The sequence below is a fragment of the Centrocercus urophasianus genome, unplaced genomic scaffold (assembly GCF_019232065.1).
Source record: "Centrocercus urophasianus isolate 14NV4802_14NV808 unplaced genomic scaffold, USGS_Curo_1.0 seq_15, whole genome shotgun sequence".
NCBI classification, from domain to species: Eukaryota; Metazoa; Chordata; class Aves; order Galliformes; family Phasianidae; genus Centrocercus; species Centrocercus urophasianus.
This window is the reverse complement of record NW_024884697.1, coordinates 13,605,405-13,626,575: the sequence shown is the minus strand read 5'-3', so window position 1 is coordinate 13,626,575 and position 21,171 is coordinate 13,605,405. Positions and strand designations below refer to the sequence as shown.

Below are 21,171 nucleotides of genomic sequence, written 5' to 3'. Positions count from 1 at the left end.
AGCAGTAAGCTGACCAGCTCTCCACAGGCTCCAGCAGACAGGACTCAATAATCAACAGCTGGGAGCAGATCAGTAGCATCTTCAGCTGTACGGAGTTTTGGCAACGACAACTGATATTGGTCTCAGATGCCATTACAAAATGAGAAATTGCAGATGCCGTCTTTCTAAGTGAAATATTTCACCAAGCCAAAAGGTAATTTTTTTCAGATTCCTTGTTTATGCAACTTTCTAGAAAGAAAGAAGCATTTCTTATGGAATCAGGACCAAACTGCAGGCAGGTCATACCAGGTGCCTGGTCTTAATGGAACACAGTTAGGTGAGAACACTGCATTCACAGTTGCAATTTCACAGCCAAACTAACTGAGATCTAGAATCTAAGCAGCAGAAAATCAATGCTAGCACTGTGTCCGTGGACACAGACTGTTCCTTACCATAGTAGGTCAGATATTCAGCTGTATGCAGGAAGGTCAGTGACACCAGCACGTTGAAAACCCAGTTGACTCCAGATGAACACGCGTTTCCTGTACTTCTAGCCCACAGAGGGTAGATTTCAGAATTCACGGTCCAGGGCATGGGACCCATCCCTAAGAATTAAAAACAAATCAATCTCAGTTTAACGGCTGCATTGAAGAGCAAGTTTAATGTGCAGCCTCACCATTTATTATTTCACCTTTACCATTTCTTAAACTTCAACGTGAAAACAAACATTAGCTTACCAGGTGCAAAGAAAACCAAGTATAAAATAAGGCCCAGAAGTGCTGTCCAGGAGTATGGGGTGGGGCAGAAATTATATGCCCAAAACAAATCTTCTTTTTTGAATATGGTTTCATTTGAACACCTGAAAAATAACAATAAAATCTAGCGTTAAACAGTTTTCAGGGAAAGGATGACATATCAAAATTATCACGGCATGCAGCTTCTTAGGGAAAGCTGATAAATGTGAAATTAAGAGAGGAAAGCCCCACCTTGTTTTGTCCTTTAAGCCAAATCCTACATTTGGAAACGTGCTTTTTCCTGAGCCTCACAGATAACATTGTGTGTGGCCTTAGGAAGAGCACCCTGCAGCACATTCCTGAGTTTAAGCACTTGGCTTCTTGTATCTGCTCCTTCAAATGAATTGTCTTTATCAGGCCAGCAGTCACACCAAAGCCAATGAGAACACTAACACAGATATCACACAGTGCAACAAGAGGTGCAGCGGCAGAATTTGAGCTGAAAATGAAAGGATTTAGGTCAAATGGAAGTTAGCCCTTAAGGCACTGTGCTGTGTGCAGCACACCTTGGGTGTAACGGGTAAAGGCTGTGGAGTGTGCTACAGCAACATGAAGTTGTAAGAAAAAGAGAAATAGACTTCCTTTTCTCTGCAGTGAAATAATTAGGAAGGTCACGGCATTTCAAACTAGACAGTAAAAAGCAGAATCAGAGCAGAGGTAACAGAGCCTGAGCTGATAAAAGAAAAACTGATTTTATTCCCAGGACTGCATAGAAATTGCATATTTCTAGGAATAGGCATAAAATCATGTATTTGAGTGCCAACAATGTAAAGTATTTTAAAGGAATTCTGACAACTTCATCTTTTTGTTATATATCTTATTTGTGGAAATTAGCATTTGTTTAAAGGAACAACAAGCCATTGCTGTAACTAGAGAAACTTTTCAGCTGCAATCTCAGCAATTGCTGCAGCTGAAAAAATGTGTACTTCTGGCAGAGTAGACTTAGGCAGAGAACACCCTTTCATATGCAAACCAAGTTATTTCCTTGAAGAGAAGTCACAGAGTACTGAACATCTGTCTGGACTACGATTTCCAGCTTAGCTGAGCACTTATGTGAAGGACAGGACCCTCTCTTTTGTAGAAAAACTAGAACAAACCCTGCAGTGGGTGATAAATCAACATACTGATACTGCAACAAATAGCAAGACAGAGGAGCAAAGATCACCACTACAGCCAGCTTCCTAAGGAGAATTTCCAGCACAACTTTCTCCTCTAAGTTTTCCATTACGAAACAATCAGCCAGCTCTGAACTGAAGAGGAATGAATGCTGGTGAGCACCAGGGTGCCCAATGGCTGATTCTGGGGCAGAAACAGTCCTGATGTTGGCAAGAAAGTAGCAACAAAACAACTTTTACAGCAAAGGCATCACCATGAAGTCCCAAACCCAGTTTTGGGACAGTCGGACATCCGGAATTCAAATACACTTAAACCGAGGGGTTAATCCAAGAAATCTTGGGAAACTGTGTGTGAAACCACAGCCAAACCTTTTCAGTGGCAGTGCCAGCTTGCACCTACCTCATGTAGGCACACAGATTCAGTTTTGGAGTGATCAATAATATAAGGAGAACAGAGTTCAGCTGAACAGCACCGTGACAGATACGTCCCTCAAGCCTGAGATGCTGGCAGCTGCCAAATCTGGTATTTCTGCCTTCTCTCAGAGTGAAATCCTACAGCCAGCATTACAATTTCTTGATCTTGCTTCTCAGTACTGCCCAGTACTGTCCTTCTTACGGCACTTTGCTCTTTCATGGCTCAGCTCAGTGTCTCTTCTATGTCATGACAGCCAGGCAGGGATCATTCCCCATCAGCATCCACTCTGACATTCTCACGCTGATCTCTCACCACGTATGGGTCACATCAGCTCCCAGATACATCTCAGGTACAGAAGGCAGAACTGTGCAATTCCTCACATTAGGGAAATGCTGTTTGCAAGACGGATTACCTAATACCTGGAGATGACATTGCTACCTCTCATTCCACCTTAATAGCTGCCTGCTTCATCAGCATCCCTGTGAAATCATGGCATTGCTCAGTGCCACACATTTGTACAACTGCACATTTGCTTCTTTGCTACTACTCTCATTTCATTTGCAGGTGTTTGGTAATAAATACAAACTGATTAGCGTGCTAAAATGCCCTGATGCTGAAAATGGTTTCTCCAGTCAGGCCAGCCAGCTTGGCAGCTCCTCGAAGAGAAGCCTCATACAGTGATGTGCTTGGTTAATTACCTCACATACACCTCTATCAGCCAACCTGCCAATTCACAGCCACAGCTATGGGGAGGATGTGTCCCCCACCCCCTTTCCCTACATACCATCTATGTGGGAAAACCCTGTATCACTGAAGCCTCCTATTGCAAAAGCTGCTGAGTATGCCCTCCTCTCTGACTGTAACTAAGAGGAAATCTGGTTGCAAGAAAGCAGATTCAGTACAGTGAAACAGGAAAAATTGCACAGGAAACATGGATTTAACAGAAACCTTGCAATAATAAGCTTCTGTGTTTTACTTATCCTTCAGGAGTAAAACAGGATGGCACACAGAATGTAAGCAAAGACACCTGCATTTGTTAGAGTCTTGTATTTGCTGGGTATGTACACAACAGCACTCCAGTGAAGACACGTCCAGGGGTGCACTCAGGTGCTGTCACTGTGCTAATTTTCCTGCTGCACTCCATTTCTATGAGAGCTGCTTTGTGCTAAAGAATATATTAGTGATTTCTGTATAAGATAATGCCAGATATAATTCTGAATTTGGTCTGGGATGAAAGACCAAATAGGAATCTACACTGGAAAGCAGAGAAGCAGCTACTGATCTCTTCACTAGCTAAAAAGCACAGAGAAGCTTCCATGTAAACCACTTACAAGTGAAATTATGCAGTCACATACCACTGCAAATAAATAACAACGTGCTGGGTCGTTGGCACCTTTGTATAAATGGTGAAGACAGACCACATTCTTCCCTCTGAAATTGCTGCCAAAGTGAAAGCATGATTACTTTGCAAATCTTTACCACTCATTATGTTCTCCCCAGACATTTTAGGAAGCACATCTGTTATAATCAGTGGAAACCAAACCTTCTGACAATTGATGTGAACAATTGTATGGACTGGAAATTAATCAGAACAGCAGCAGATTTCTATGTCATGTGCATTATGTATTTGGTTTCAAAGAGCCCATCCTAGATCAGATTTAGCCTGTAGTTCAGAAGGCATAAAGCTTTGCTCCCTGCCTTCTAAATTACCTTCGTACGGTGCATTAAAAGGTGAGAAAGAAGGGCTGCTGCAGGTGGTCTAAGAGGCAATTCTTAATAACAAGAAGATAAAACAAGATAAGACCACTTCCTTGATAATCAGTCTAAATCATCCTAATAGTTGAGCCAATTTGGTTGCAGAGTAATTCTCAACACTGAAAACCACAAACCAGGGCTGTCTTAGATGCTGCATAGCAAAGAACATGTTAGCACAGCACAAGAAGGCTGGTTTTCTTCTCAAACTTCTGTTAATTTTTACTTTGCTCCAGTGAGGAATGTGTGGCTCTAAATATATGGCTTTGTAAGAACTGAGTGTTTCATTTTGAAAAGCCCTTATATTTTTAATATGAAAGCTGCTAACTTCTCACTGTCTCTTCAGCCCTTCAGAAGCATCTTAAGTGGATTTAGATAAAAATAATTCTAAAAGGTTGAAACTCAAATCTAATGAGATTATGGAAATAAATTACTGCTAAAGAAAAACGAGTGTTATCGTTTGTGTTCTTAAAAAGCTCATTAGAGCAGCCTTATTTCCAAAGTACGCATCCTGCTCTGAGATAAATGTCAGCATTGGGTTTGGATGGTACAGAATTCAGATCCAATTCTCAGTTGCACTAATCCACCATTTCTTTGTTCTAATAAGAGGAAAACTGCTTAAGGATTGTTGTTATGTCAGACTTCTGTGTCTGGGTTATCAAGACAGAGATAACTGACGATTTATCAACTTAGTTTCTGGTGTAACACCAGTTCATGGATTTGAAATATCGCCATTAAAGTGATCTTAAAAGTCTCCTTGTGTAAAGAGCTGACTTTCATATCACGCCCATCAAACTGAGCAATATACAGCTAGCCTGAGCTTACTGACCCAGCTTTCTACCAGAAGCCTGGGCACGGCAAGGACAGAGCAGCCAACTGACCTCACTAAGAGTAGCTGCTGCCTGCAAGAGGAACACTTCCTGTGGGAGATGCTTGGGGACAACTAAAATTATTTACCCACAGGCAGCTACTGGTCCCGTGGAAGAGTTCACTCCTTAACATTTGCTTTGGTTGTCACAGCTTCTCTGCTTCCATTGAAGACTGCTGTTTGTTCAAACAGACCCCTAACTGTCATTACATTACTTACAGGAGAGACCTTAGTAAGTTATCAGCCTAATTGTGCAATAAATTCGTGTGGTCAGACATGTAACTAAGGACAACTTTGGAAACTGCCTCTATGCTGCTCATCGGGTGAAGCTGAGCTGAGGCTGATCCAAACAATACCCAAAATTAAGCTGTGCTGGCACCAGAGGCAGTTCAAAGCTACAGGTTCATTCACCCGGCCTCTACCATCTGCCAAATGCAAAAAAGATCCCTTAGCAAAATCCATTGAACTGCAAGATATAGTTTCACTATAGATCAGTATATCCTGGTTTAAAGAGAAATTTCTACTCCTTTCAGCATCTAATTTAACTTTTATATGTAGATATACATAAGGGAAGATGCTATCTAAAGTCTCTAGTGTAACTCATTCCTTGCAGCAAACAGCAGATTAACTACACAGTGAGCAGTATCTGAAGCCATACTGAAACTTCTCAAGGTTCCCTAGCTGCTGCCTGCTGTGCCTCTAAGATGCACCACAGATCCACATCTCTTTTGAGAAGTTTGCATCCACTGCTTTGAGTCTGTAGTTGGCACAGAGAAGTAACTCATCCACTAAACTGGATGCTGCTAAAAAAATGCAGGTGGCATTCTCATGCCAAGTGAGGGCAGTAATAAAGTAATAAAGCACATACACACAAAAACTACAGAAAAGAACAAAGAACAAACATACGCAACCTTGGAAAACATATCTGTACCATTTTATGGCATTCTGCTAGACATGAATTAACCCTCATTGCAATATGAATTTTGAGACATTTACTACTACATTTTGCTAAAGCTAATAAGGGGTTTTTAAGATACTAACACGCACCTTAAAGTCTCAGGAATAACAGTTTACTACAGGAAAGCTCCCATTGAATGTGTTTGCACATGACAGAAAAGCAGTCCTCATCACTCTGAAGCCCACTGCTTTGTTATGCATGCAGAGCTGTGAGTTACATCTTGAGCAACTGGATAACAGCTGCAGTAATTGCCACTGTCCAAAAGATCTGAAAACTCTTAAACTGAAGAAACAAAATTAATTAATTTCTTTAAGCACTGCATTCCATGCCCAGTGAGTTTATGAGTGTTACAAGAGCTAGCATAGTGCCAGCAGCAGGGTGTTCTCCTGGGGCTGAATGGTTCTGCATCTGGGAAGCTGAAAGCACTAGTCAAAGACAAATCAAAAAGGTAATATAGGAAGCTTGGCTGCTTTACCCATTTCAGAAGCAAAGAGCTCACAGAAGCTTGCTTTATTCTGTGCTGTAGGATAAGAATTTCTCCTGCCATTTTACATTTTAAACAGACATTTCTTACAGATGTGTTTGGAGACAGCCGCAAACAGATTCAGAAATAATCATCATTATTCACATCAAGCAACTTTTTCTTTACTGGTTGTTACCCTCCAATCCTCCTTTTATCTTCTTTCTTACAGATGTGATTGAGACCCCACAGACTGCTAAAATCTAAAATCAATCATAAGGAATTTTTTTAATATATATCATTAGGCTGTTACATTAATAAATTACTTAATATTTCATGTACTTAAGGATGAGAGCTCTCTGAAACAACTACTTTATAGAATTTTCTATAGCATGACTACCTTCCATCACCTCAGCCTTCTCAGAAAGCACACCTGCATGACATTCAGTGCCCTGCTCTGGTTTACCTCTGTTCCTGACCATCTGGACAAAGGAGCAAATGCTTTTCATACATACATATATGAAGAAAAGTCTTAAGAGTTTTAAAGATTTGTATTTTCGCCGGCTGTTCCTATCCTCTCGAAGCCGAACCTGCTGCTCCTTTAGGCTTCTTTCCCCCCATGCTAGCGTCTCCTGAGCTCTGCTGGCCTCCTTGTGGTCACTGGCTGCAATTGTCCCACCCTGCAGTCACCCTGCAGGCCACAGACGCTTCAAGCTTCGTTTTTATTCTATCTACCAGAAACCAGAGAGAGGCAGCCCACTGCTACCTCTCACACCGCTGCTGGATATGCTTCCCTCCTCATCCTCTGTGTTCTCCTCACCTCAAGATACGAATGCACGCAGGACCAGGCAGAATACACCTGAGGTTAAAGCCCTCCCATCAGATTTCACAGCGGCTGGTAGCACTCATTAAGCACATCTGTAAGCCAGTCTCCCATGTAGCACACTTAGGAACCACGAATGGAACCACGAGTACCTTTTTGTTTGTTATGGGATCTGAACCACATCACACATGCACAGACTTCTCTTTCTTCCAACCATTTTTCTACTGTTCTAAAGTACCAGATGGTGATGAACATGACGTGCTTGTCCTTTACAGAGTGCCCCATCCTCATCCTGATTCTAATCTCAACTGGACACACTCCGCTTATCACAATACAAATTAAAATTAAGTAGCAATAATTAAATTGTACATTTCCTAATTCTGTCGTGATCAAACCATAAATAATTTAAATACTGTATTAACAATGCATAAACTTGTGGCGGCTCATACAACAGCTATGAAAAATAATCATCATCCATTCACTTACATGTCCTGTAGTCAGGCCTACAGAATTTTAATGGACAGAATTGAAATAAAAACCTTATCAAAATGCAAACTCTAAATCAGCTCGGGGGCTCGGGGTACAAGCATCTTAGCTTAACACCACGGTCCTTCATTTCTGCCTATGCTTATTTCAATGACTTTAATTGTTACACAATAGGTCAGAGTTTCAAAATGAGGTGGTCAGTACTTCTTAACATCAGACACTTTCAGGTTCCTAACACGTAGCTGATAGCACTAAATCAGCTATTTGGTTAAGAGACAAAAATGAAGGAAAATGGCATATTCATCTCATTTTCTTGAAGAGAAACTTCAAAATTGCTCTGGCTTTCAGAAAAATGAAATGAGAAAACAGAAAGGATAGGAATAGAAAAGAGCCCAAAACAACTTTTGGTTTAAGACTTTTTTTTTTTTTTTTTTTTCCCAGAAAGCTATGAAAACATTTAAATATGTATATAGTTACAGAAAACGAGGACCTTATAATAATACTTTAAATACAAACTCATATATTTAAACATATTGCTGCACAATCTGAGCACACAGAGGTCTAATTTATATCCATATGCATCCAAGTCTAAGGCTAAAACAGCAGGCAGGAGGCTTGGGTAACAGTCTGCTAAGGGATAGACAGGTTGAAACCACAGCTGTGAAAATCAGATGCAGTACTCTCAGTTAGGAAGCCATGACACAAATGTGTTGCTGCATGAACCCAGAAGGTTTGAAGGTGCAAAATTCAGTGATAGCTATAGCACAGAAAGATGATTCTAAGATGGAGAATCAAATGCCAGCATATACAATAAACAAGAGCACAATCTGGTAATCATTTCTGGATAGATTCTTGCTAAAAGTTAGTTGGTTATTTAAAGATACTTTTCCCTGTAGACACACAGAGATATGTTTTTGTTTCTTTAAAATATAGACAATCTGAAGAGCTTTTTCCCAATCAGATGACTCACTTCTTAGCCTGATATGTTGATATTTAGCTGCAGAAAATATTTCTCCAAAATATCAGAAAAAGCTTCACTGACAATGATGTCATACAAGGTCAGTGTTCCAGAAAGGTAAGCAGAAGCAAAGCCCACATCTGTTAAATGCTCTCCCAAAAAGACAAAATAACGTATTTTTGCAAATTTAAAGATCAATCTGTAATATAATATTTCAAGCTACCAAAAGTAGGATAATGTAACAAAGAATGCACTATTTCAGGTACTGCTGAGAAAGCAAGAGAGGGTAATGCAAGATTTTTGCTCTTTTGCCATTTGTCCTCTAAGGATTTACAGACTCTTACATCTGTGTACTTTAAAGACCAAGTCCTTTCATAATTTTTTTTGCTGTTTTTCATTTACATAATGTTCTCAAAATGCTACAGAAAAATACTAAATCTGGCAGTCCATACTGAAAAATATGTATGCAAACATTGGTTCTGTCCCATTCATTGACACATCCTGGCACTACAGTTTCTGCATCTGCAAGAGATTGTGCCTGCTGGTCCACCAGGATTTTACTGTTCACCACAGAACTCTGCTTGTCCATGTCTTTGAACAACTTTGTTAATCCAAATCTTCTATTGCTCCATTAGGATAGGTTCCACTGCTCCTTGCAGCTTCCAAACTAATGATGGGCATGAGGACTTCGATCACTTTATGAACATGGAGGTGTGCTCTCGCACAGTGCCATTGGCAAGTTATGAAGCTATGGAGATACCAACTTCCCTGTGCAGACTGTTCCAATGCTGGACCACCCTCTCCATTAAGAAATTCATCCTAATTCCCCCTTGGTGTAAGTTGAGACTGTTTCCTCATGTCCTATCTGACACCCACCTCACTATAACCTCCTTTCAGGTGGTTGTAGAAAGCCATGAAATCTCCCCTCAGCCACCTTTTCTCCAGACTAAACAACTCCAACTCCTCCAGCTGCTCCTCAAAACTCTCGTTTTCTAGTTACATCAGCTTGAGCAACTCTACATACTTCTTGTAGTGAGGGGCCCTGAACTGAACCCAGTACTCAAGCTGCAGCCTCACCAGTGCACCACACAAGGAACAGTCACCTCCCCAGTCCTGCTGCCGCACCACTTCTGATGCAGCTCAGGACGCCGTTGGCCTCTTTGGCCGCCTGGCCACAATGGTGGCTCTCATTCAGCCAGCTGCCAACCAGCACTCCCAGATCCAATTCTGCTGAGCATCTTTCCAGCCACTCTTCCCCAGGTGTGTACTGCTGGATGGGGTTCTTATGACCAAAGTGCGGAACCCAGATACTTTGTTGCTGGTATTTCACAAATTTTAGACATAACAATCATTGACTAGACACATTGACTAGACATTTTTAGTGTTAATAAGAGAAGCACAAAGCTGTCCGTGCACTAGAAGAGCAGAAAGGTGTGGAGGCAGTCTGGAGACCATATGTACTGGTTTTATATGTTTTTGGAAGTGGAGGGAATATGGAAAGAGCTCCGCATGGAATTACTGATAGAAATTGGGTCAAAGAGCTCAATAATTCCTGATTTCTGCTTCCAGAAGTTAAAGCATTTAGTCTTTCCAATTGTATCACTTTGTACCATTAATACTTAATAATTAAATTGTGGAAATAAATTGGTCTGTGGATAAGGATGTCAAATTCAGCATTTTAGAACTGCATGCAAATTCACTATCAAATAAATCTCTACACAATGTTTAATCTCATTTGATTATTTTTTTATCTGATTTTACATTTAATTAACTAAATAATTAGCATTTTAAAGTTCTCCTGGTTACAAGGCAAATATGAACCAGCTGTGTATTTGTTGCAGAAGCATTAGTTTCCCTCAATGGCAGCCAGCAGACCCTGAAGGCGGCCAGCAGCCCCTCTTTCATACTTCCTATGAAGACAGGCTGCCTCAGCGATCTGTGCTGCAAATGCTGAGAGCAGGGCCCAGCTCAGATTTTAGAAGAGAGGAGGGAGAGAAGACGGGTTTTTGATCTCTGTTCACAAAGGTTATATTTTAATTTTAATAAAAATATCAAAAGCGATGTGAATATCCTCTTAAAACTTTTCCTTTAAAATATTAACAGAATAGCATGCAAGAATTGCTGGCATGATGGAACAGTCTATTCTATAAAATACAGGCTAAGTCAGCTGCAAAGAAGGAACCATATGGACCAGCATCTTTTACTCCATTAGCCAAGGAACTACAAGAGAGATGGAGGCTGATACCTTTGACATCAGAAGATGTAAGATGTAAGAAGATGTAATTTGTAAGACAAATTCTATCCATACTTCTTGGTCTTACTCACACTTAGAAGTAACTTTCACTCTTATGCACTGTGCTGTTCACACATTGCCCAAACGTCAGCAACATCTCAAAGGCACCACTTCAGTTAGAGTTGCCAAAGGTAATGCTAAGACCAAAGACACAGGAAGCCAGGATGCTGATGTAACTTAGGGTGATGGTGACTTAGCAGAGGTATTGACTGTAAACTCACCTCCAAATGAAACAGGTTCTATTGCAGTGTTATAATTTTGTTTTTCCATATGCTTCCAAACATTCCATTAAGCAATCAAAAAAAAAAAAAAAAAAAAAAAAAAAACAAACCCAAAAAAACCCACAGAAATAATTCTATTGTTTCTGATCAGTCACCAAGTTTGTAGAGAATAGCATGTAATTAAATATAATACAAAAAAAATCCTACTCGGAGCCCACAGATGGGAAATGCTGAGCTACAGACGTGGCATGGAATGGCAAGTGTAACAGATTCAATTCTTAATCCAAATGAAATACTTTCAAAGTTTCAGTCCTGAAGTCCCAGCCAGGTGAACTGCAGCACAAGTGCCAGGCGGGTGGCCCTGTGCCAGCCCTGCTGCTGCAGGCACACCGCTGCAATCCCAACACCACTTCATCCTGCCTGAACTGCCCAGCTGTCGCTGCATCTTACAGCCTGCAGAAGTGACCCTGCGCAGAAAATGGTTTTCCATACTGCTCGTAGAACCTCAGACTCACATTCATGTTTCAGCTGGAAGTTAAGAGAGAACAAAATTTTGTCTGTCTGAAGTTTTGCTGAAATCCAAAGGAAAGCAGATGGGTAAAAACACTCTTCTGAGTTTGCTCTTTTGTTGAATCTGATTTGAAGAACAGTGAGAACAAAGAGCGCAAAGCACGTTATCAGTACTGTCCGTATGAGCATGCCTTTTTAGCACCTTCCTTCTCTATTTCATTTCTAGCTATTGATATATGCACAGATACATTTTATGTTAATTGTTCCAGTTTATCCAACTTCCAGCCACAGTACAGAGCTGTTACACTCGATTTCTGTTACTGTAAATTAGATTCAGGTATTACAATTTAACTACCATCAGCAGCAATGTCTGCCATTACAATCAAAATCCATCTAAATCTGAGACTTGTGGATCATTTTCTAAAATACATCGTGGAACAAGCTTTTCCCTGATTCCAGTAGGTGGCAATGTCTTTGCCCTAAAGAGAAAATGCAGCTTCAGAAGGTAAAAGCATCAGCACATCCCTTCCTCATAGGCTATGGGGAGGGTGTCCATGAAATTGATAGAACTCTAAGGAGAACTGAAGGAACTGGGGCTGTTTATACTGAGGAAAAGGAGGCTGAGGGGAGACCTTACTGCTCTCTTCAACTACCTGAAAGGTGCTTACAGTGAGAGCAGGGTTGGTCTCTTCTCACTGGTGACAGAACAAGGGGAAATGGCCTTAAGTTGTGCCAGGGTAATTTTAGCGTGGATATCAGGAAACATTTCTTTACAGAAAGGGTTGTTGAGCTCCCCAGGGAGGTGGTTGAGTCACCATCCCTGGATGCGTTTAAAAACCATCTGGATGTGGTGCTCGGGGACATGATTTAGAGGAGGGTTGTTAGGGTAGTATGGTTAGGTTGTATGAGGTATGTGGTTGGACTCGATGATCTTTAAGGTCTTTCCCAGCCTGAGTATGATTATGAACAATTCCTCAGCTTTCAGTCCTGGTAAATGCTCTGGAAATCATTAATTTGGGGACTGCAAATGGAGCCCCAAAGAGATTTTGAAAATGTCCGAAGACCGCTTATAAAGAGCAATTATTTCACACTAGATTTGTGAGAGCAATCGCTCAGCATACAGCATCACTCTGCTTTGACCTGTGAGCGCAGGCACAACACCTATGGCAAACAGGGAATTTTATAAAATACAGAAATGATGAAAGGTTACATTATCTCCAGCTTATGATGTTAGTGAACGTCACATACCAAGGCTTTCAATATTACAGGAAACTCAAAGCCCGGAATCTTGGACAACGTAGCGTGCTTTCTAAAACAGTTACTTTACCAAGAAAATGTGCTAAATGGGAATATGCATCACCTGAAGCCCAGGTTTTAAGAACTAAATACTCAAACGGAACCACAGGCAGCAGAGAAATCACAGAATCATAGCATCACCAAGGTTGGAAAAGACCTACAAGATCATCCTGTCCAACTGTCTGCCTATCATCAGCAGTCCTCACTAAACCACTCAAAAAAGTCCATACAACCCACATGCCAGAAGTGCCCCATGTGCCACAGTTCAGCAGCACACCCCATCCCTCACAGGCTGCCCACTTCTGAGCTGTATTAACAGGAACGTTGGGTTAAAATAAGGTCATGGCTTTAAAGGAAATGAATCAATAATTCTAGCTCGTCTTGTACTGCTGAAGGACTGATGCTATTGTCTCCGTCCTCAAGGAAATGGACCACACATGCAGACAGTGCACACAATAATTCATACAAATTAAAACTCATTAATCATCCAGAAATACTCCACAGTTCTAATGCAGAAATGTGCTAATTTATTTTCTCTCCAGGAGGAAACATAAACAGACAAACAAAAATACTCTGAAAAAGCTTTAATCCTTTTAGGAAGGGAAGATATCACTACTTCACTTCAAATGACACCATTACTGAATAATTACTTGTTATGGAAAAGAAAGTGGGTAAAATACGGGCTATAGATGCTGGTAAAGGTACAAACTCCTGCAAGTAGAACTGGGTTTGACTCTGCTGAATGTTCTTTATCAATACAAATCCCCAGGAACATTCATCTTTAGAAGACTTTTTAAGGGAACGGGAACAGGAAGGGAAATTTCAATTTATTAATTCTTTTCAAAGTGTAAGAACCTAAAAAATCTGCTGAGGCAGTTTTCAACGAGGATTTTTATTTAAATCTGAAATTCAGAATCAGTAGTGAATTATACATGAAAAGTCTTTACTGTCACTTCTCCTTTCTCAGAAATCAAAATGCACGGGCTCCAAAACAGGAAGCAATCCCCGTCTCCCAGGGAATGGGGAAATTCCCAGCCTGCTCCCAGCAGCAGCTCCGCAGTGCTCCCAGGAGAGGCGGGAGGGAGAGGTAGAGGCTTTCCCATCTGTCCCTAAAAAGACGAGCAGCTGCAGAAGCTAATTAGCAGCAGACCTCTATGGGTAATGAAAGACTTTTCTGCGATGCACATTTTATAAGAGTGAGAAAGCAGCTGCAGGAGTTGTCCACCCACTCTAAGCACCTTGACAAGAGACAGGCAATTCTCTCATTTACGTCTGCATTCTTTTTCTTTTCTTTCCTAGCTACCTCCTTTGCGAACCAAAAGCTTTTTAAGTGGGAAACGATTATTTTCCTCTAGTCCCATCCCAGTTAACATCTCTCCATTGAAATCACTGTAACACATTTTGTAATGACATCAGACAGCACCTGGGAATGCTTTAGCTCAAGGGCCACCTTTACTCTTCTATTCCAGTTACCTCAATGCTGTACCATTTGAAGTAGCTCTTACAGCAACTATCCTAAACAGATGTCAGGATCTGTCTCTTCATTATTCTCTTTCAGAATGCCTTTATGAATAGTAATGCAGACTAAGATCTGGAAGTGGGGTTCAATTCCAGAGATGAGAACAGATGTACAAATGACATTTCAAGCTAAGCAGATCTGCTTATAATCCTATTTTGTGCTGGATGTCTCCAATAAATACATTGTCTTCAGTATATAAACTAAACATTTCCAGGATCTGAACATATTCACAACAAAACTGACTAGGCATATGTTTTGTCCTCCTTTCATCCAGAATTTGCCATTGGTTGAGTAGATGTGATGAGTTAGAACCATAGTAATATAGCTCCAATAAATATTGCTCTAATAAAACAGTAATTCCCAACTAATTACTCTAAAGGAACAAAAACAGTTTCAGTTCAGATTACCATGTTGCTCTGCTTATTATCTGAGGCCTAAGATACAGACACGATATGTAAAGAACATTAATTGTTCAGGCATTAGATTCAGGCAGAGATCATAAAATCCACCCTGCATATTAAAAAGAATCAAGAGACTCCATCTTCTATTACAGTTTCAACAATATTGCACCTCCAAAAATTAAAGTAGCACAAATTAAGTACCATCTTTTTAAAAGTGTAAAGAGATCTGATTAAAGTTATCAGTCCCACCACATAGTAACCCCATTTTAAGAGATCTAAAAAACATGACGTCTCAAGGATTTGAGGGGAAAGAGTGGCCGAAAGGATCAGAACATTTAAAACTGCACTCATTTTGCTACTTACTTCTGCGTCGCCAAGAGCACAGGCTTCATCTGTGGCTGACACAATACTCCGCATCACTGTGTCCTTCTGTTCTTCCCACTTGCCCTTACCCATCAGCATTAAAATATGAACACGGGGTTTCTGAAGTTCGTCCTCCACCTCCCCAGCTCTCAAGAATCACACCTCTGCGTGCCATATAACCACGGTGATTATGCTAATACCCGCCTCTCAGAAAAGACCCAGTTCTTAGATTTTACGCTGACAAAGACTGTAATCAGTTTCAGAGCTCTCATTCATTTCTGTTTCCACACACCTCACTACCTTATATTAGACGTTATTACGCTGAAGGATGTCCTCCTAATCAAAGAGGACAAGGAGCTCTGTGAGCTCCCTGCTGGCCCAGGTTTTCATCCTCAAGGGCAAGTGGTGAATGTAATCAGAATTAAATTGTATTTGAAACTGCAAACATTCTGTTTCTCCTTCCTAAATGATAACTGGAGGGAGAGGGGAGATTCTGTGTTACGGTCCTCAGTGTAGTCATAAATATTCCAATTCAGTAAACAATTAGCATAGTTTAGAAAGAGATTTTGCTAGGAATAACAGCACCTCTTCTGAGTGATGCTTATGTATGCACAGATGTAAATATTCTGTACATCCAGCCAGTTTGCAAAACACATTTATTCTCCCTGCTACACTTCTGCATCACAAATGTGAGACAGTTCTACGCATCATCTTTATCAATCAGAATACTTAATAAAAGAAATACTAGTTTATCTTCTAATTGGTGAATTTAGTAACACTTTTCCATAGAAGTCCTTGTAGAAAGATTCCAGATAATGATTTCAGCAATAAAATTCTTCCTACATCTCGGAACAAGTAATGGACATATGACATGTGGACATACGGACAGAAGAGTTCTTCATTCTTGGAGTGCAGGCTGGTGCCAGCCGGTGGGCACAGGGCAGGCTTTGTATCTCTGTGTCCTGCCATGCACTGAAAACAGGTTCTCAGGCTCCAATGACTGGAGGACACACACATTTATTTGTATTAATAAAGCAGTCACAGCAACTTTTACACATGTACTTGGCACTGCAACAGCATCTTCAAAGAGAGTGACTTGCAAGACAAACATAAGGAACTCATGGCTCTACTTATAAGCAGCAAACAGAACCCAACATTTCTAGAAAAAAACTAATGTCTCTACCAAGAAAAAAGTATTCTAGTAACTTCTAACAGCTTCATCTGCTATGGATTAGACAACAGAAAGCACAGTGTGGATTTAAAATTCTCTGGAATACTTACAAGGCTGTGACAGACACCGGCTCATCCCCCACTGGACACAAATCAGGCCATTGTCTGAGAACCCAGCTAACAAACTTCTCATTTTTTGTAAATGCTGGAATCTATTTAGCATCCAAGCTTGGATGCTGAGGCCGCAAGGCAGATTCCTGTGGTGGGAATTCTCATGCAACTGGGAGAGGGAGTGCAGTGGCTGATGAATCTACAATGCGTGATTTAAACCCAACTTTGTCCAGAACTTTAAGCTACAGTAACACAAACTCTGATGGACACAAGCACCAGGCACAGGGTGACACGCAGCATCTGCATGCACACTTTCTACCTGAGAGGAAGTGCTCAAGAGAGCAGCAGCCATCAGACAGCGAATGACTTTGCAAAAGGGGAGCTCTGCTTCCTTCCACCTTTGTACCAAATGCCCTTGGAGAGTGGAATGCTGCTTTACATTCACAAGAAAGTTTGCTGGCTTCCCAAGCATTAATAACAATGGTGTATGTTTGGGTTTTTTTTTAATCTTTTGAGATTACATACTTGTCTGTTTCTCTGCCTTCTAAGTATGTAAACTTTTACACTAACTTCAAGTTAGGAATATTCTGTGAATGCTCTATTGGGCTGCTGGAAGTCTAAATCTAGAAGTAATTGTAGCCATGTTTGTTGAATAAAACCAGTTTACTGCAGTTTACAGCACTGCTATTCCATGAAGGGAAGGGACTGTCCTGCTCTGGTACAGCCTCACCTTCAGCACTGGGACCAGTTTTGGGCAGCACACTTTAAGGACATAAAACTATTAGAAGGCATCCAAAAGACAGAAACAAAGATGAGGAAGGGTCTAGAGCGTGAGGAGAAGCTCAGCTCCCTGTGTTTGCTCAGCCCAGAGCAGAGGAGCCAAGGGGAGGCCTGATGGCTGCAACTCCTCACAGGGAGCGGAGGGGCAGCGCTGAGCTCTGCTCTGTGTGACAGCGACAGGGCCCGAGGGAACGGCATGGAGCTGCGTCAGGGGAGGGGCGGGAAAAGGGGCTCGGGAAAGGCTCTGCACCAGGGGGCGGTGGGCGCGGAACGGGCTGCCAAGGCACGGTCCCGAGTTGCTGGAGTTCATCCAGCAAGAGTTCGGTGCTATCAGAAATACGATTTGATTTTTGGGTGGTGCTGTGTGGAGCCAGGAGCGGGACTCAACAATACTCGTGGGTCACTACCAACTCATAATGTTCTGTGATCCTACGATTCTCCATCAGCCATTAAACTCCTGTGACAAAAAAGATGTTCCTTGATGAAATTAAAAATGGCAGAAGAAAGCAAATCACTTAGCTCTTCTCCTTTATAGATTTCTGCTACCAGTCCTCCTCCTCGGGGGATTGTGGAGACCTGCCAGCTAATTCTGTGGACAGGATGGCTTCTAGACTTGCCTTTGATCTGCAATGATGCTATTATTTCTTCATTATTGTCTACTGTATAAAATCAGCATCTTTCTCCCCAGAAGGAGATTGCTCAGAGTTGCTCATGAGAGCCATTTAGCTCACAGGGGTGGGCCTGCTGGGGACCTACAATATTCCCATATCAGGGTTAATGTCACATCAAGGCACTATTAGTACCTCCTTTCCTTCCACAGTTATTCATTCAGCTGTAAGATTACTAATGCAATTTAAAGTTTTTTCTAGAGTACTGTTGGCTGGCCTTCAGGGTTATTGAAATTACATGGAGAGATATTTCAAGGTTTCTGAGAGCACTGGGGTAGAAATTGCAGTTGTGGGGAAGGAGTGGGTTTTCAGTTACACTACAGAAGTGCAGAATTGAAAGCAGCTGCCTCCACATTCGGCACTGACCAAAAACTGACTCTGCCCAATGCCACCCGAGCTGCGTATTGGAATTTTCCCACTGCATTCCCATCTGTAGAACTGAGATAACGTTTTTTATCAGCTTTGTGGGGATTTTATAATTCCGTGTTCATGAAGAGAATAGAGCTGCCAGCTACAAAACTTTCACAGGCCTTGGAAAACAGAATTCCAACAGAGAACTCTCATAATGCACTGCAAGAGAAGACTCTGCTCTTCTTCTTTTGTAACAAAATGAATAATTTAAGAACACTCACTTGCTGTCTTGAAGCCATCTTTTACTTGTCCCTGGGCAGAGCTGGAGGCAGCATGGTTTGCATGCCAGCTGCTGTTTGTTAGCCAGTTCAGCAACACCGTGGGCTGCGAGGCACTGGCTGTGCCAGCATGATAGACAAGATGCTCTTCTGCGTGTTTTCCCAGTATTAGAGTCAGGCTTATGCAACTGATTAATAACAAAAACAATCTATTTTCTTTGTCTTATGCGAATGATCTTACAAGTGTACCCATTGTGCATTACCTGCACTGCTCTTAGGCTGGACTTGGATTTGGTCTAAATTATTCTTGCATTATTTCCATGGCATTCTCCATCTCCTGGGGCCACTGCTGGCTGCAAAGTTCCCTATATTCAAAAGGAACCAAAATGCTATATTCTTCTAGAAAAACATTTGGACGGTTTAATTGTCTGCCTAGGTTCCTATGACAACCACAGCAACACAAACAGCCTTCCTGGCAACCACTGGAGACCAAAATCTCTGCTCTCTCCCCTCCCTTCGCTATAACTTCTCAATTTAGAACACACTGTAACTGGATAAATATGATTAGAAGAAAAAAAAAAAGTAGTGTCTAGTACACAAAGCTCGCACTGGGGAAACCTCTTGCAAATGAAAATGTATTACTGTATTTTTAGATAACAGCCAAAACACTGCCTGTTAGGTCAGTGTTATCAAAGTACCTTGGGATCAACTGTAAAGAGCAGTGCAGAGCTATAAACATAGAAAAAGGAGGGGTTTCTCTGCCAGCTCATGAGGTTGTGGTGAGCTGTAAAAGAAGTATGACAAGATCTCTCCTGGTGCCTCATAGCACCGCTCACCTGGCTGGCAGGCTATGCATCACAAATAGATACACATGGCAGAGCTGCTGGGGTTATGATGGCTGCAGAGATATGTGGCTGCACGCACATCGTGTGATGTGACCGTATGCACTCCTCCATGTCTGCAGCTCACATCTTTCCAGCAAGAAAAGCATAAAGAAGAGTACAGTAGCGCAGAAACACCACATGGCACAATCAATGCAAGCACAGCAGAAGCCGTTTTTCTGAAGCTCCAGCATCATGGAAGATGGCCAGCACTGCTGCCCGAACAAACTGAGGTCCAGCAGATCCCAGATAATATAGCCTGTGTATTCTTTCTCCCCTAAGCAAAATTGCTGCCAAAAAAAAAAATGGCCAAAATTAATTCTAGAGGTTTTAAGAACCTTAAACCCATTCAGCCAATACTGGATGGCATTAAACCATCAAAACAAGTTACAAAGAGGCTGTGTGTGACGCATTTAGAGGATATTCACAACTCACAAAATTGTCTTTTGAGCTATTAAACTAGTTTCTCATTGTAAAAATATCATATATTTGTTAAGTCCTTGTTGCTGTAAATCTAGCCTGTGACAACATAACTTTGTGAAACAAGGGGATTGCAGTTACAGCACAGCTGTAACTTCTTCACTAGTGCGGTTGGTCTCCCTTAGGCACCCATCCTCCCTACAATGGCAGAATGATACAGATGGCTCCTGCCACACTGAACAACTGGAAATGTAACTATACAGGTTTCACCACAACAATCCTCTTGGAGAGGAAATCCTCTCTGTGGGACTAGTTTTGCTGTGAAGCAGACTCAGCATTTGAGGAAACAGAGGTAAGAAGTCTATGATGTGAATCCTCAGAAGCCAGAATTCTATAGTTATTCCTTCCAAACCATTATGTGAGATGTATGTGGGAGGAGGAGGGGAGATACATGCCAGTCCCACAGGTTGTGTAACAGAAGGCAGCACCTGGCAGTCTACAGCTTGAATGACCAGATTGTAGAAAACTTCCTGATTATGCAGACCAGGTGGAGACAAGATTAGAACTTAATGAATTAAACACTAGACATGAGGATGCACACATAATCTTTGGAAAAAGAAATGTAGTTATTTCATTGGATTTCTTTCTTAAGGCAGGAAATTCACTCTAATGAATATCAATATAACAAATTTAAAACTTGAGTTTTTGATTTAAAGATTTTGAACAGGCTCACTGTGCTGTGAAACTATTGTACAGTATATAAATACTGTATTCTGCAGTTTGAACTTGAAATATTTTTTTCTTGTCTAATTTGCTCCAGTAGGCTGTACAACAAGGAGTGCTCTGTGAGACTAAATCACAAATGTAAAAGGATTACTGATACCTACATTTTCCACATGCTGTATAATAAGACTATCAAATAAAGTTTATCTACCAATTATACCTTACAAATTTATGTTTCCATTTATGTGTTACCGTGTGCTTTTATGATTTTGCTAAGTAAAGAATAGTACTTAAAATTACAGTATAAATGAGATGAATGTTGACAGAATATGAAGGCTTCTTTCTGCATCTGGAATGAGCCACTAGGCATAACACCCTAACAGTGCTGAAATCAAAAGGAGGACAGTTTTACAGTCATTTTAAATCATTTTACGATTCGCTGATATCTTCGTATCTTCCAAACTCTGCCCAGTATGACTTGCTACCCACTTGGATTTAATTTCTGAGAAATACATGCAAACAAAAAAAGACCAAACCTCCACACAAACTTCTGCATATTTTCCAAGTATGTTTATAGT

At 41.2% G+C, this 21,171-nt stretch overlaps 1 protein-coding gene across 1 annotated transcript in view; it reads right to left on the bottom strand.

The window, feature by feature from the left end:
* Positions 1-21,171, bottom strand: part of SLC2A13 (solute carrier family 2 member 13) — a 137,860-nt gene that overhangs the window by 6,656 nt on the left and 110,033 nt on the right. The window contains exons 8-9 of the mRNA XM_042815869.1: positions 717-838; positions 432-584 (exon numbers count right to left, since the gene is read on the bottom strand). Coding sequence (XP_042671803.1) covers positions 432-584; positions 717-838 — 275 coding nt within the window. The remainder of the gene's footprint in view (positions 1-431; positions 585-716; positions 839-21,171) is intronic.